Source organism: Calypte anna, chromosome 5A (genome assembly GCF_003957555.1).
Source record: "Calypte anna isolate BGI_N300 chromosome 5A, bCalAnn1_v1.p, whole genome shotgun sequence".
NCBI lineage: Eukaryota > Metazoa > Chordata > Aves > Apodiformes > Trochilidae > Calypte > Calypte anna.
The window spans coordinates 40,067,606-40,084,590 of record NC_044251.1 but is presented as its reverse complement, the minus strand read 5'-3'; the positions used below and the strand labels follow the sequence as shown (position 1 = coordinate 40,084,590).

Genomic DNA, 16,985 nt, shown 5'->3' with positions numbered 1-16,985 from the left:
GGAGGTTGTGGAGGCTCCTTCTCTGGAGACATTCAAACCCCACCTGGATGGGTTCTGGGTGACCTCCTGCAGGTGCCCCTGCTCTGGCAGGGGATTGGATGAGATGTCTGATCTTTCAAGGTCCCTTCTATCCCCTAACAATCTGTGATTCTATGAAAAGGGCTCCAGGTTTTCCCTCCCACCTGACAAGGCCTTGGGGTGGGTGGTGGAATAAATGTCACCAAGTATTCTCCCCCTCCAAGGTGTTGCCCCAAGCTGAGTCTGTGTACCTGGTGTGCAATAATCCCAACCCCACACACAGTCCAGGTGTTTTCTTTATCCCAGTTCTGCATAGATAAGGAGTGCTGGGTGGTAAACCCACCCCTTTCCCATCACATAGGATCTTTCAGGTTGGAAAAGACCCTTGGGATCACAGAGTCCAACCATCACCCCTGCTCCAAAAAGTTCTCCCCTAAGCCATGTCCCCCACATCTAAATGACCCTTAAACACATCCAGGGATGGTGACTTCCCTGGGCAGCCTATTCCAGGGTCTGACCACTCTTTCTGTGAATGTTTTTTTCCAGTCTGACCCTCCCCTGTGTCAGCTTGCAGCCATTCCCTCTTGTTGTGTCCCTACCTGTGAGAAGAGACCAACCCCAACCTCTGCACAATGTCCTTTCAGGTACAGAGTGATGAGGGCTCCCCTCACCCTCCTCTTCCTCACACCAAACACTCCCAGCTCCTCCAATTGCTCTTCAGAAGATTTATTCTCCAGGCCCTTCACCCCCTTGGTGCCCTCTGCACTCTTTCCATCACCTCAAGTTCTCTCTTATATCGAGGTGCCCAAAACTGGACACAACACTCAAGAAGTGGCCTCACCAGTGCTGAGCACAGGGGGGCAACCACCTCCCTGCTTCTGCTAGCCACGCTATTTCTGCTACAAGCCAGGATGCCATTGGCTTTTTATCTACTCACACTGGCTCACATGCAGCCACTTGGCCCATCAGAACCCTCAGGTCCTTTCCTGCCTGTCAGCTTTCTGTGTTTCTTCCAGAAAATGCAAAATTATCTCAAATACAGGGGTACCACCTCTCTACCCCACTGATTAACTCCTCCCCTGCTCCTCCTTTTCCCTGGGCAGGCTGACAGCCTGGGGGCTCCTGTGAGCAGGGGGAGCTCCCAGCAGCCACAGGGAAGGGGTTTCAATGTGTTCATGAGGTGACTTTAATTCAATTTTAATGTGTCACTGTTCTCTAGGATCTGTTTTGCCCTGTGCTTAAGAGAGCAGCAGCCACAGAGGCTCAGTGAACACCCTGCTCCTTCTTTCTCCTTCTCTTTCCTTCTTCTCTTTCTCCTTCTTTTCCTTCCTTCTTCTCCTCCTCCATCTTTCTCCTTTTCCTTCTTCTTCCTTCTCCTTTTTTCTCTTTCTCCTTCTCTCCTTCCTTCTCCTTTCTCCTTCCCCTTCTTTTTCCTTCCCCTTCCTTCTTCTCCTTCCTTCTCGTTCTTTCCTTTTCCTTCCTTCTCCTTCTTTCTCCCTCCTTTCCTTCTTCCTCCTTTCCCTTTCTTCTCCTTTTCCTTCCTCTGCTTTCTCCTTTCCCTTCCTTCTCCTTTTTCTTTTCTTTCTCCTTCTTTCTTTTCCTTCTCCTTTCTCCTTTCCCTTCTTTTCCTTCTTCTTCTTTCCTTCTTTCTCCTTTCCCTTTTCCTTTCCCCTTTCCCTTTTCTTTCTCCTCCTTCCTTTTCCTTCTCCTTTTCCCTTCTTTCTCCTTTTCCTTCTCCTTCCTTCTCCTTCCTTTTCCTTCTCCTTTCCCTTCTTACCCTTTCTCCTTTTCCTTATCTTTCTCCTTTCCCTTCTCCTTTTCCTTATCCTTCTCCTTTCCCTTCTTTCCCCTTCTCCTTTTCCTTCTTTCTCCTTCTCCTTCCTTTTCCTTCTCCTTCTCCTTTTCCCTTCTTTCTCCTTTTCCTTCTCCTTCTCCTTCCTTTTCCTTCCCCTTTTCCTTCTCCTTTCCCCTCTTTCCCCTTCTCCGTTTCCTTCTCCTTTCCCTTCTTTCCCCTTCTCCTTTTCCTTATCCTTCTCCTTTCCCTTTTTTCTCTTTCTCTTTCTCCTTCCCCTTCTCCTCCGTTCCCCCTCTGCTCCCCTCACACCCTCTCCCGCTCTCTCTCAGGTACAGGGGGTTTGGGGGGTTTGGGGTGTTCGGCAAAAGGCGGGAAGGCGGGAAGGCCACGTGACGTCCCGGCGGCGCGAGCGGAAGGGGCGGGCAAGGTGACGAGAGGGGAGGGGGGGAGGGGGGGGGTGTGGCGGGTGGTCACGTGGTCCCCGGGGTCCGCGCGCGTTGGGGCGGGGCCGAGCGCGTGACCTTCCGGTCCGGGTGAGCTGGAGAGAGAGAGAGAGAAAAGGGAGGGGGCGTGGCGTGTGACGTCATTCCGCTTCCGGTCGGGGCGTCGGGCTGGCGGTGCTGCTGCGGCCGCCGCCTCGCTCCGGGCCTGCGCCGCGCTCCGCTCCTCCCGCCCGCACAGGTACCCGCACACGGCGGCACAGGGGCCCACCCGGACCCCCAGACAGCGGCAGGGAGTGGGGTGGGCGAGGGGGAAAGGAAGGGATGAGGGAAAGGAGGGCGGGGGGGGGGTCCATCCCACACACCGCCCCCGGGCCGCACCCGCCTCTTCCCACCTCAGGCCCCGGGAGCTGCCGCCCGCCGCCTCTCCCGCTAAGGGAGAGGTTACGGCAAGAGGCAGCCCCAGGGCCCCCGGGAGGGCGGGTCGCTCCAGGGGGAGGCTGGGGCGGCCTAGTGGCTGCTGCCGCCGCCGCCTTCGGTTCCCGGGGTCCGGTGGCCGTGCAGCGGAGGGAGGATCCGGGTTTCCTGTGTGTAACGGTGGTGAGCTGACTGGGTGAAGTGGTTTTGTCGGCTTGTGTTGGTGCTCTGTGGTCGTAAGCTGTAAATCGCTGTAGAAATGGATGTGGGTGGCGTGTGACTGCTCGGCTCAAAGGGGCCTTGGGTAGAGAAGGCCTCGGGCACGTCAGTTGTTCATAGTTGGTGAGGAGTTAATTCGTTTTATTAAATGTTAACGGAATTAAGGGAGCTGAGTGTCTGGGGAAGCCACAGCTCAGCAGTATCGAAGGGATCACAGCTTGGAGACTGAGCTGCTCCTCTGGCAGCTTTCATCCCCGAGGGAGAGCTTGATTCCAGGTGAATTCCCTGGGAAACCTTTTTGATCTGATGCTGTTCAACTGTATTGTCAGTAAATGTTAAGAACAAAGGACACAGAGCTCCTGGAACATGTCTGGAGGAGGCCCCTGAAATGTTGGGAGTGCTGGAGCAGCTCCCTGGGAAGCCAGGCTGAGGGATTGGGGTTGTTCAGCCTGGAGAAGAGGAGGCTCCCAGGGGAGCTCAGAGCAACCTTCCAATATCTGAAGGGGCTACAGGAAAGCTGGGAGAGGGCTTTGGACATGGGGGGTAGGGAGAGGACAAGGGAAATGGGTTAAAACTTGGAGAGAAAGGGGAGATTGAGGTTGGACATGGGGAAGTTGAGAGAGTTGGGGGTGTTGAGGCTGGAGAAGAGAAGGCTGCAATGGGGAGACCTTAGAGCACCTTCCAGTGCCTGAAGGGGCTCCAGGAAAGCTGGGGAGGGACTGGGGACAAGGGCCTGGAGGGATGGGATGAGGGGGAAGGGTTTCAAACTGAAAAAGGGGAGATTTATTAGATGTGAGGAAGGAATCTTGCACAACTCCGTGAAAATACTGAAAACATCTCCAGGGGAACAACCTTCTAGGGCTTAACGGGGCTCCAGGAAAGCTGGGGAGGGACTGGAGACAAGGGACTGCAGGGATGGGATGAGGGGGAAGGGTTTCCAGCTGCAAGAGGGGAGATTTTAAGTTAGATATTAGATACTAGAAAGAAATAGTTTGGTGTGAGGGTGCTGAGCCCCTGTGCCAGGTTTCCCAGAGAAGCTGTGGCTGCCCCATCCCTGGCAGTGTCTCAGCCCAGGCTGGATGGGGCTTGGAGCAACCTGGGCTGGTGGGAGGTGTCCCTGACCATGGCAGGGGGGTTGGAACAAGATGATCTTTAAGGTCCCTTCTAACCCAAACCATTCTATGAAGGGTTGGTGTTATTTGGGTTTGGTTTTTTTTCCAAATAACCCAAACAGACACACCCTGAAACCACCCTCTCCATGACCCCTGGGGAGCTGTGGCAAATATCAAAGCTCAAAACCACTTCAGATACTTTTAAAACTTGAGTTTCTTGGTGCCAAATGAAGCAGTGAAAGATTCCAGCTGTATCCATGCAGGGGGTTTGCATCCTGGAAGGTTTTTATCCTGGAAAAGAGCCTCTGCTGAAGGAGCAGGGGGAGGGTTTGTGTGTCACTGGTAAGAGAATAGAACTGGGATTTGACACTTAGGTCTGATGGTGTTACTGAGGAGGTACACACAGCAAAACCCCTGCAGTGAAGGTGTTTGGGAGGAGCAGTGAGTTTATTCCATCCAAAATTAATGAAAATAATGAAGCTGATTATTCCTGAGTGGGACAGGCACAGAGGTTTTCTTCCCAGCTACTTCAGGAAGGCTCCTGAGAACTGATAACTGGAAACTAATGCTATAAATGAGAACCAAACCACACTTTTAGAAGAGGGTAGTGTGTTGAGAATGGGCTTTCTTCTCAAGAAAGCAGCTGTGGTATGTTTTAATTATATTTAGATTAATTAGAATCTTGTGCAAGATGCAGGGGGTAGGATGGTGTGGACAGGAGCAGTTGTGGGCAGTGCAGACTGACCCAAACCCAGTGGCCCAAACCAACTGATCCAAACCAACTGACCCAAACAAACCAGCTCAGAACTGATCTGGATCTGCCAGGTTGGGAATCATCTCCCTGGGATGTCTGGGATGGGGAGGAGGCAGCTGTGAGCCAGGATGGCATGGAACAGGGTGGGAAGCAGCACACATGAGGGTTCCTTGTGGCTTTAGGTTTTACAGGCCTTGCAAACTGATAGCAGAGACCTCTGGTTTAATTAATTATTGTTTGTTTGTCTGTTTGTTTGCTGCTAGGAGGTAATTTGTAGCAAATGACCCAATCTGCAGCATTTTGGTTGTCACCCCTCATTAAATTTGTCCAACTTGAGCAACCTGGGCTGGTGGGAGATGGCCCTGCCCGTGGCAGGGGGTTAGAACAAGATGATCTTTAAGGTCCCTTCCAACCCAAACCATTCTGTGCTTCAGATTTGTCCAGAAAATAGAAAAACTCAAAATCTGAAAGCTAAAATCCTGTCTTACCTCCTTTTTTTATTTTTTTTCCAGTCAAGAGAGACAGAGGAAGGGGCCAAAACTTCCCTGACTCTCAAGCAGCTGCTGGTGATGTAGCTGTTTGGTTTTCCCCTCTTTACCAATTTTATTTATTTAAAACTTGGAGGTCAGCCTGAAGGATCCCACACACCCCAACTACCTCAGCACAGCTGAGAAGCCACTCAAGAAAGGGCCAGGCTAAGAAAATGTTGATTCTTAATGTCTGGAAGGTAGAAAGTGCAGAAATTTGCATATTTTAGGAAACCTTGAGAAGCTTTCATAGATTTGTTCTCCTTTTCCTTTCTCTGGGGAGTTGCAGAAATCTTGTTGTGGATGAGGTTATGCTTGGTGGGTGTTAAGATTTCTTCCAGCAACAAAGGAACCTCCTGGCTGGTAGAGCTCTGCCACCCAGTGGAAATGCAGCAGAGCATGGTGCATCTCCAGAGTGGTTTTTCTGTGTTGGAAAGATGATCTTGGAGACAAGAAACTAAATCTGGCACTTCAAGTGTTGGAAACGTGTCATGGAAGTAAAAAAAGAAATGAGAAAAAAAAAAAAAAAAGCAAAAGCAAGCTGTTGATGCTTAGTTTTGGGTGGGTTTAGTAAAAGGAGAAGTGTTTGGGATATTTCTTTCTAAAAGGGGTCTCCAGAGCTCTGTCTGAGGAGGGTTTCCAGGGATGGGTGATGGATAAAAGCCAAGGAAGGGAAGAGCTTGGGGAAAATGCTACATCCAGTTGGGCTGGATGTGATCAGAGAGGGCTCAGAGCTTCAGAACCACAGTGGAAGCTGATGGGTTTTGTCTGTGTCACAGAGCACCACACCTCCAGAAACAGGGCCTTCCCAGACCTCTCTGGCAGTCACCACTTGGCCTTGGATGCTGTTGGCAGAACTTGCTGGGTCAGAGTGCTGCTCAGCCTTGCTTGTCTGACCTTCCTGCTCTGAATTCCTGGCTTCCTGGGAAGCCTTGGACCTTGTGCTGTGAATGGTTCCTGGGTGGATGTGGTGGAAAATCCTCCACATCCTCCTATCACTCTTCAGATAAAGGATGAGAGAGGTTCTGCTTCCAGAATGCTTTATTTTCTTACAATATTAGATATTTCTCTCTTCCCCTCTCTTGTTTTGTGTTTCTGACCATGTGTGTTCTCAGAGGTGGCTGAGAAGTAGTGCCCTGAGCACCCTGTCTGGATGCTCCCTGTTTCTGGAAAGCAGGAGCTGTTTCCAGGGGTGGTGGCTTACAGAAAACAAAGGAAATTTTCTCTCCCAGCACAGTGGGTGCAGGGAGGACTTCAGTTTAAAAGCTGCCACTTGTGTTGTCTTTCTGCTCCCTGCCAAATTACTTCAACTCCTGAACCCTTCTTCTTCCACTCACTTGTTTTTTCTTCCTCCTCAGTTCCAGGAAAGAATGATTTGGAGTACAGTCTAAATGTGGCAGAGCAGATGTCCCACAAATCAGCTTTTCTCTCTTCCTATCAGTGTTTCTTCCTATCAGGGTTCTTCCTGTAAAGCTTCAAGAGAACATTTGATAACTCTGCCTCATCTCAAAACCTCATCAGGGCACAGTTCAATACCTTGGTCTGCAGTTTGGAGCCCACTCATCACCTGGGGGGTCTTTAAAACAAAATGATTTGGAGGTCCCCTGTCCAGCAGTGCCTCTGAGTCTTATTTGTGAGCATGTAAATCAGAATTTTCAGGGTTGGTAGGGACCTTTTAAGGTCACCTCATTCCAACCCCCTGCATAGGAAGGGACGCCTCCCCCTAGGTCAGCTTGCTCAGAGCCCTGGCCAGCCTGGCTTTGAAGAACTTCTCCCAAACTTCCAATCTAAATCTCCCCTCCTCTGGTTTGAATCCATTCCCCCTGCTCCTATCATTCCCTGACATCCTGGGGCCCTTAATCCCTGGGGCAAAATCCTCTTTCAGACTTCATGGATCTTTCTGTAAGGTTTGGATTGGAATCCTTTAAGTCTCTGTATCTAGATTTAAGTACAAATTTCTCTGTTGTCTGAGTGTGTGTCATCATTTCTTTTTTAATTAGTTTTTAATTAAATAAGAGTGGCATTACCCAGATTTTAAAATGTTTTAAAAATGTTTTAGAAAGCCCAATCCTGAAGGAGCCCACCCTGTCTGCACCAGGATCCTTGGCACCCTTGGCACCCTTACACCAAAAGTTGCCAACAAATGTTGTTGCAGTCCTCTTGCCAGAGCCAGGGAGCCCCAGAATCACATCAGGAGCTCTTGCTTACCTCTCTGTCCTAAGTCACCCAGCAGGATTTGGGGTGGGACACCAAACTTTTGTGGACATCTGACCAGTTCTGGGGCTGGGAGCAGGGAGGTTCAGCTCTGTTCATCCACCCCTTTGGCTTTGGTGCCCTGCTCACTGTCACTTTGCTGACAGATCATGGGATTTTCTTCTGAGTTCTCTAGGGCTCTCTCCTCTCTTCCTTCTCTCCCTTACAGTTTATGTTTTAACTTCTTTTGATATTTTTTCCTTTTCTTGTAGGTGTGTTTTTCAGTTGGTCTCCTCCCATCTCACCATCTGCCTAAAGCAAGGATGATTCTCTGGCCTGTTTTGGTGTTTCTTTCTCCAACTTTTTTTTTCTTACAAATTTACACTCACAGGGGGTTCAGCTCTGTTCCTCCACCCCTTTGGTGCTCTGCTCACTGTCACTTTGCTGACAGATCATGGGATTTTCTTCTGAGTTCTCTAGGGCTCTCTCCTCTCTTCCTTCTCTCCCTTACAGTTTATGTTTTAACTTCTTTTGATATTTTTTCCTTTTCTTGTAGGTGTGTTTTTCAGTTGGTCTCCTCCCATCTCACCATCTGCCTAAAGCAAGGATGATTCTCTGGCCTGTTTTGGTGTTTCTTTCTCCAACTTTTTTTTTCTTACAAATTTACAGTCACAGGGGGTTCAGCTCTGTTCCTCCACCCCTTTGGTGCCCTGCTCACTGTCACTTTGGTGACAGATCATGGGATTTTCTTCTGAGTTCTTTAGGACTCTCTCCTCTCTTCCTTCTCTCCCTTACAGCTTATGTTTTAACTTTTGGGTTTCTTTTTCCTTTTCTTGTAGGTGTGTTTTTCAGTTGGTCTCCTCCCATCTCACCATCTGCCTAAAGCAAGGATGATTTTCTGGCCTGTTTTGGTGTTTCTTTCTGCAACTTTTTTTTTCTTATGAATTTACACTCACAGGGGGTTCAGCTCTGTTCATCCACCCCTTTGGTGCCCTGCTCACTGTCACTTTGGTGACAGATCATGGGATTTTCTTCTGAGTTCTTTAGGGCTCTCTCCTCTCTTCCTTTTCTCCCTTGCAGCTTAAGTTTTAACTTCTTTTGTTTTAACTTCTTTTGGGTTTTTTTTCCTTTTCTTGTAGGTGTGTTTTTCAGTTGGTCTCCTCCCATCTCACCATCTGCCTAAAGCAAGGATGATTTTCTGGCCTGTTTTGGTGTTTCTTTTTCCAACTTTTTTTTTCTTAGGAGTTCACACTCACATTTGTGTTACATTCACACTCGTATAAAAAAGTAATTTTTGTACCTTTCTATTAATGTTTGATTTGCTGTATTTGTGAGTAATATGAGAGCTTCTGTGTCTGTATAGGTAAAGTGAACAACAATGCCACTGGAAAGCACCCACCAACTCCAGTTTTACTGGTTCACTGCAAGAAATAGCAACCTTCTAACATCAGAGCTATCTATTGAAGGAAAATTGGGATTTTTTTTTTCTGCTAGATGTCCCTTGAACAGCTGAGCTGTTAATAACAGGAGTGGAAACAATTTCCTCGTGGAGCTCTACTGGTTTCTGAACTTTAAACAAAATTTTTAATTGATCTGAACAGTGTATCTCACCTGATCCAGACATACAGGGACCTGTCCCTATGTACAGGAATTATTGCTGTTACAAACTAATATTAATTGGAGCTTGAACAAACCTTTGGATTCCTGCAAGTAGCCACTGGTAGCAGCAGTGCTCCACTGACAGCACCAGGGTGCTGGTTTTGTAGATTTAAAAGCTTTATTTAATTTATTAGATATTCCTTTAAGGTTTATTTCAATTATTAGGTATAATGTGTCAAGCTCACTGTGTTTCCACAGGGGTCTGGGTTGCTTGGTGTAGTCATAAAACACTTGGGAAATGAGATAACAAGATCTTTTTGATATGAAGCCATTCAGGAAAAAAATCCTTAAGTTATAAAGTGGCAGCTAGAACTCCATGTTGATAAGTTGGATGGAATTCAGGGAAGATAAATGTAGAATTGTGTGTCTAATTTCTTATTTAAAATGATGGGCTGAACCTTAACACTGAGGAGTGAAATATTGCTGCAGAAGTGTCAGTTCTGTAGTGATCAGAAAGGAGATGAAACACTTGAGAAGCATGAGGAAGGAAACAGAGGACAAAGCAGAACATAATTGTGCAACTCTATAAATCAATAGTTATTCCACATCTTGGATTCTGTGGGGTAACTTCTTGTCATTCATCTCAAAAGCTCCAAAAGAATTGGAACAGCCTCAAAGAGAGGTGGTGAGAAGAATGAAATGGAATGAAACAGCTGCTGCACAAGGGTCAAGGAAATCAGCTGGAGCTCAGCTTGGAAAAGGAAAAACCACCAGAAAGTGGTAAAAATCTGTAGAATAATGAGCACCATGGGCAGGGTGGACAAGAACAGACTTGATGTCCTCAGCTGCAAGAGTGGAGGAGCAACAACTGGAACTAAAGATCCAGGTTTAGAAATAAAAAGGTGCCTTTTTTATGTAACAAATAGCCAACAAATCCTCACCAGTGGATTTAGTTAGGTACAAGCAGGGAAACCAGATGTGTTTGTGGAAAAGAAATTGCTTGAGGGTTGTTAGTCCATAAGAATTGCCTACAACTGAGGAGGTGTCTGAGCTTCTGAAGTACTGGGGTGTCAGCCCTGCTGCTGTTCTTCCCTGTTGTCTGTGCTGAAAATAAAATGGGATGCTAAGAACAGCCCCATGTTCTGATCCATAAAGTGGGATGCTAAGCACAGCCCCATGTTCTGATCCATAAAGTGGGATGCTAAGCACAGCCCCATGTTCTGATCCATAAAATGGGATGCTAAGCACAGCCCCATGTTCTGATCCATAAAGTGGGATGCTAAGCAGAGCTCTGATCCAGTATTGTCTTAAGATGAGATTGTGTAGGTAGTAATGAACTTAACACCCATTTTCAGAGAAGACTCCAGTTTATAGGTTCATTATTTGCACTATATAATCTATAGTCTCACAGAGCTGTTTGTGCAAACCTCCAGCCCCAGGAGCAGTCTCTGTGTGAAAAGCCAGCTCCTCACCAGCAGCAAGGGAAAACAAGGATTGTTTTGGTTTAGTGGGAGTCATCTTGGCAGTAGCATTTGTACTTTTAACTTGTCTTTTTCCATTTTCCCCCCACTTCTATCTTCCTCTCTATCTCCTACTCCCTCCCTGAAACCTTCTGGCTGCACTGGGGCTTGTCTGCCTGTTTCACCTGTTTTGGTCACCTTTTAAGAGTTAGAAGTCAGAAGTTAGGTGCATGTTGATGACCCCTTTGCCTTCAGCTAATGCTGGGGGCAGAGAATTGAGCTGAGAGCCACCACTTTTTTTGTGTTTTGGAGTAATTTAGGATGAAGCATCCGCAAAAAACCAGTCCTGCTCTTTCTGACAACAAAGGCTGCGTGGGGATTTATTTAATCATGTCTGTTTGGGTTTTTTTAGGTGCATTAATTCCATCAGCAAGCAGCCAGCCATGACTTTTCTCTTGAGTCCCAGTTTTAAAAAGACCTGGAGTCCTGTGCAGGCAGAGCCCTGTCCCTCCGAATAGCTGAGAGGTTTTTTTCTTGGTGTAATGTGACCCATTAATTAAGTGTGGGTCCTGCCTGAGGTGAGACAGGTGGAGGCTGAAGACTTTCCTCTTCATCAGAACTTTATCAAGAGAGAAATATTTGGGTAGCAGGTGTCTGCATGGGTCAGGGTCACTAAAACAAAGCCTCCAGTTAGGAGGCACTGCCAGTTTGAGGGAGGCAAACGTAGCGTTCGTCTCATGAACTCTTGCTTGAAATACTTTTTTTTTTTTTTATATTATTTTCAACAAATTTCACTTTATCTTACCTTACTTTTCAGCAAAATGTCTGGAACTGATGATTTTTCGGTAAGTAACAGTTTTTCTTTCCTGAAGATCAGCCAGTTGTGTTGCTTCACTCTAAACCTTGACGTGGTTTTCCGAGAGGAAGGGGAGCTCCCAGCTGAGAGGCCATTGCCTCGGTATTCCACTCGTGGTGTCTTCCTTTTGGGTAGCTGTAGCAATCTGTAGGTTTAACCATGTGAAGCTGCCAGGTGCTTTGTGGGTTCTTTTTTTCTGAGAGTAACAAAGGAGTTGTGTTCTAATAGTGTCAGAAGGGAACTCTACAAAAACCTTTTCTTTCTGGATTTTCTTGCCGGAATTGCCTGCGGTTGGTCGCCTGGTTTTGGGGTTTGGTTTTTGGGGTTTTTTTGGGTTTTCTAACTGCAGCATGTCAGAATGCCTCCTCTGCCTTAGAGAAGCTGCACAAAAATGAATGTAAATCATCTCTGTGCAGTAGCAAAGAGGTCTTCTCCTCCCATTTTGGCAACTGAAACACACAAACACACACACACACACACACACGTAGCTGGTGAATGTCTGCGGCGAGGAGGTCCAGGAGGCCTTTTACCTTCTCACTGCTGCTTTATCTTTTAGTTGGCAGATGCTTTACCAGATCAGTCTCCTGCTAAAACCTCCAAAGTGAGCAGTACAAAACCTGGGCAGCAGCCTGGTCAACCACCCCAGGCTTGGCCAGCTTCAAATCCTTGGAACAACCCAAGCGCTCCCCCTACGGCACCAACCGGACCGCCACCCAACACCTCCGCTTCCAGCGTGCCCTTTGGACCTCCTCCAACAGGAATGTATCCTTCAATGCCCCCTGGACCGCCTGCTCCATTTCCTCCTCCTCCTACTGGACCCTCTTGCCCTCCTCCTGGTGGTCCATATCCACCCCCAACTGTGCCAGGTCCTGTCCCACCAGGGCAATATCCTCCGCCAAACATGCCCTTTCCAGAGCTTCCAAGACCTTATGGCGGTCCGACAGAGCCAGCTGCACCTCCTGCTCCCGTTGGGCCATGGGGATCCATGCCCTCTGGAGCATGGGGACCAACAATGGGTGGGCAGTATCCTGCACCCAGCATGCCATATCCACCCCCAGGGCCATATTCTGCTCCTACCCAGACTCCAGGGGCAGCACCAACAGTACCGTGGGGGACAGTCCCACCCGGAACGTGGGGACCTTCACCGCCAGGTCCGTTTCCTCCACCCACAGGATCATATCCAGCTCCAGGACTATATCCCACGCCCCCTAATCCTTTTCAAGTGCCATCTGGTCCTGCTGGTGCTCCATCAATGCCTGGTGGTCCCCATGTAAGTATTCAGTTTTGGTTTTGAGTTGCTCTAAATTACTTTTTAAGCATGAAAGTTCAGTAGGGTAGGGGCTGGTCATGCAGGTAAGGAATTGCAGCACATCTGTCTTGTCTCTGTAGTCAGTGGAATAATAGCCAGCTCCTTGAATGCTTAACTAAATACACTAAGGCTACAACTCCCTGAAAGGAGGTTGGAGCCAGGGGGGGGTTGGGCTCTTTTCCCAGGCAACTCTCAGCAAGACAAGAGGGCAGGGTCTCAAGTTGTGCCAGGGGAGGTTTAGGTTGGAGATGAGAAAGAATTTCTTTCTGGAGAGGGTGATCAGGCATTGGAATGGGCTGCCCAGGGAAGTAGTGGATTCTCCGTGTCTGGAGATATTTCCAAAGAGCCTGGATGTGGCACTGAGTGCCATGGGCTGGGAACTGCAGTGGGAGTGGATCAAGGGTTGGACTTGATGATCTCTGAGGTCCCTTCCAACCCAGCCAATTCTGTGATTCTATGAAATTATACTTCAAGTTGGAGTGTGTCTAAGCATCACATTACAGTGATCTTTGGTTGCTTGGAAAGTCTTCTCTAAAAGGCAAAAAAGGCCTTTTAATTTCTGAAAGAAAATCTAGAGAGATTCCCTCTAGGGCACAGAGAGAGGGAGTGGCAAATTACAAATTTCATCAAATTGAGTTGTTTTCAGTTAAAAATCTTTGTATCTGTGAGAATTTAATTAAGAATTTATTTTTTTGTGTGTGTGTGTGACTGAATTAACTGCTATTGACCCTGAATTATTGTCTCTTGCAGCCTTACCGTTGAATACATTCTGGGCAACAAAATACTGTAGCTTTCCACCTTCATCCACTACTTGCAGAGATTTTTACAGTTTTTGTTTCAGTAATGTTTGAGGCTACGAAGAATTCTTGCCTCCTGTATGTGCATTTGAGGTATGAAGGAGCAGTTTGCATAAATTTACCTTGCTCGTATGCTGGAGTAATTGGTTTAATACACTTAATTAGGAAGTGCAGAAATAAAACTAACATCTGTGGTTCTTGTGTTGGCAAGGATTCCTTGGAAAAAATGGGAGTTGCCAAGTGAGGATTCTAAAGAATCAGGCTCAAGGACTTGAAAAAAGCAAAGAAGTGAATTCTTAGATTTCCATGAATGCTTTAAGTCTTGTTTGCCAGACTTGTGCTGGTCACTGAGTGGATGGATAGTCACATTTTGTCATTTTCAGGTGATTCCAAAATGTCAATAAAAAGTGTTCCAAGCTTTTTCTCAAGAAACCTGATTTTTTTTTTTTTTTTGAACCTGCTACAGTAATTCAGACTAAAGAGACAGAACGTGTGAACTTGAAGGTTTTCTCAGCATTTTGTAAATACTCAAAAACAATTGCTCAGTCTGGGACTATGGAAGAGAAGAGACACACTTCAAACCCTGGGTCTGACCTCTCAGCACACTCTTGGTGTTCACAAACAGGCATTTATGTGCAAATAACCTGGACGTGCAGTTAACTTTGAATTTAAAATAAAATAAAAATAAATAAGATAATGTGAGTTTTATGCATGCAAATGAGGACATCATTTTGCCCGTTCTCATTCTGTGGTGGTTGGAAGTTTGGCTTGGTTTATGTAAAGAGGAGCTGATTCCCACTTTAGGTAAGGTACTTCCCTGTTTCTAACCTGGGTTCCAGTCATTTAAAATCTGATTTTGCTGCTGGGCTCTGTAAACTCTGCAGGCTGGGTCAGAGGCCCTGGAAACCAAACTTGAGCTTAAAAAGATATTAAAAAAAAAAGAAAAAAAAATCCAAAAATAAATAATCCCACCTTGACTGTTCCCTTCCTGGCAGCTTTTGGCAGGGAGTTGAGTTCCAGCAGCTCCAGAGATTGTCTCATCCTTTCTGCCAGGGTGGAGAACGAGGAGGCCTCATCAGGGCTGCCCTGGATATTGCAGTGGGGAGAAGTCCTCTTGTTCTCAGCTGGGTGTCTGCATACCTCACTGAGTAAGCTTAATTAGGGAGTGTAATTAGGGAGGAATTGAATGTCTCAAAGCCTGTGCACTGCTGTGTAGCTGCTCCCCCCCTCTCTGAAGGGGCAGGGCAGTCACTTTTCATTTTCTTGCCATATCTGTGAGGGGTTTGCTGCAAGGCTGGTGGTGCAGCCTCACAGCCACGGTGCCAGTGAGGAGTTCTGGCCCTCTTTTTGGTACTTGAGAACCTTGGTGTTGACCCAGGACAGTCTGTGGCATCCCCAGCAGGGTGGGGAATCTCCTAACTCAGCCTCTGGAGGTAGAATTAGGAACCAATTTTACATCACTGGTGGCTCATTAGGGAGTCTTCGTTATCATGGAACTGTCAAAGTGAGTTAATTCTCTCCCACTCTTATTGTAGCTTCCTGCATGCATCTGAGGGGCTTTTTAGAACCCAATGGGGTGACCTGGTGCTGGTGCTTGTTGGTGATTTTGGCCTTTTTACCAAAGCCCTGCAATATTTTTTGCAGAAGGCAGCAGCCAGCTCAGCTGTGACTGTTTTAACATCATGAAAGAAACAGCAAAGGCACAGGTATCTTTTTTTTGGTTTGTTTGGAGAAGCTCAACAAAACCCCTTCACATTTCTCTTTTTAAAATCAGCTGTAACCCTGGAAACATGAACCAAAAGTGCAAGTCCTCACTAAGCTTAAACAAGCCCCAGTCCCCTCCTGCAAACAACAGATCTTGACAAGACTGATAAAGAAAAAATCAACAGCAACTACGTTTGCTCAAGTGCTTTCTTTTTATTTTATACCCACAGCCTTAGGTTATAAATCAGTGTGATGAAAAATAATAATAATAATAAAAAAAAAACCATCTATTCCAAATGAATCCCTCAGTTCAGCCACTCCAGTTTGAACTGGCACTGGCTCTGTGTCTTTGCAGGGCAGGGGAAGGTGTAGGGAAGGATAAAGCAAACGTAGCAAGGACTGGTTTTGGGGAAAGGGGATTTGTAAGAGTGACTTCTAGGTTCTTCCTGAAATAGGCAGGATTTATTACTGGAACATTTAGGCTAAAATTCAGTATATATGAGATGTTTTTTCAATGTATATTCGTATTTCTTGAGGTCCTGAGAACTGTTTCATAAGCCCTTTGTTTTTGTGAGCCAAGTTCTTTGCATAGCAGTGAAAAGGGTATTCCTGTTAATCTATTGTGTAAAAACTCCAAGTTGTCACTATATACAGTGTAGTAACTTTATCACATGTTATGTCAAGTGTGAGCAACTTCTGGCCTGAAGCTTTTGCAATGGAATTTGTACATTTCTATGCATCAATTTGAGTTAAAATTGCTGAGAAGTTCATTATTTTTATTTTTTTTTTTGACTTGTGCTTTGAGATTGACATACTGCATTTGTTTACAATATGAAATACAAGCAATCACATCTTTAAAGTATAGATTATCACCTGCTGCTGTATTTTCTTTAGACGAAACGAATATTGCTGTATGATAGTGAGAAGCTATAAATACAGGATTTGATATTTTTTTGAAAATGCTGTCACTTTTGTATAAGATTAGACATTAAACGTATTTTCAAGACTGTCGTGTTCACTGCTTTTCAATTACTGCTTTGGACATTTGCTTCTGTAGACTTGGAATGAACAGTGACAAAAGGACATCCTTGCTTTGCAAAGACTGAATATAAAATCAGAATTACTTGACTTCTGTGAGTGTTTTTTCCTCTTCCTTTTGGGACTTTTGCAGCCTCTACCTAAGGAAAATTAAGTGTGGATGCTACCCTGTCCTGATGTGGTATTGCCTGTTCACTGCCTGCTTAATGAGGAGAATTAACTGCCTTGCTAATTAGGAGAAAAAAGATCTGATCTTCCTTGTTCTAGAGGAGAAAAGGGACTTTATTTTTTTTTTATTTTTATTTTTTTTCTGCCTGTGACACGTGGATGTGGAAAGTGACCCACAAACCAACATTTGGATGTCCCCATCAGGACAGGGTGGAAAACAGCACCTGGGAAACTCCCCAGCTTGGCAGGGGTGAGACCACAAAGTTTGGGCATCACTCCTCACTCCAGGGACATTTTCCTGTTCAGTGGCTTGTGGCTGCTCACACTGAGCTGGGCAATGCTGCTGCTTGTGCCCACACCTTGCCCTCTTCAGGAAGGTGAAAATGGCAGCAGGGAGTAGCTGAAGGGGGGAAACAAAAATGCTGAACCACTTTTGGGGCTTAAAAAACCAAGCTCAGGCTGTGCACCAGTCTGATCCTTACCTCTGTTAAAGGAACAGTTCAACACGTGGCCAGTGCTTTATCCTCAGTGTTCAGCTTTGGGGTTGCCTCTCCTTCATATTTCTTAAAGAATTGTCTT

The 16,985-nt window shown here is 46.4% G+C and overlaps 1 protein-coding gene across 2 annotated transcripts; it reads left to right on the top strand.

Moving 5' to 3' along the window:
* Window positions 1–2,399: 2,399 nt before the first annotated feature.
* On the top strand, window positions 2,400–16,300 carry MAPK1IP1L (mitogen-activated protein kinase 1 interacting protein 1 like). Of its 2 annotated transcripts, none has more exons than XM_030451968.1 (4): window positions 2,400–2,494; window positions 11,352–11,379; window positions 11,947–12,660; window positions 13,450–16,300. In XM_030451968.1, the coding sequence occupies exons 2-4, from the start codon at window positions 11,356–11,358 to the stop codon at window positions 13,459–13,461; spliced, it is 750 nt and encodes a 249-aa protein (XP_030307828.1). In that variant the 5' UTR covers window positions 2,400–2,494; window positions 11,352–11,355; the 3' UTR covers window positions 13,462–16,300. The 2 variants fall into 2 exon arrangements, with proteins under 2 accessions (XP_030307828.1, XP_030307829.1); XM_030451969.1 differs by lacking the exon at window positions 2,400–2,494 and adding an exon at window positions 5,268–5,321.
* Window positions 16,301–16,985: the final 685 nt, after the last annotated feature.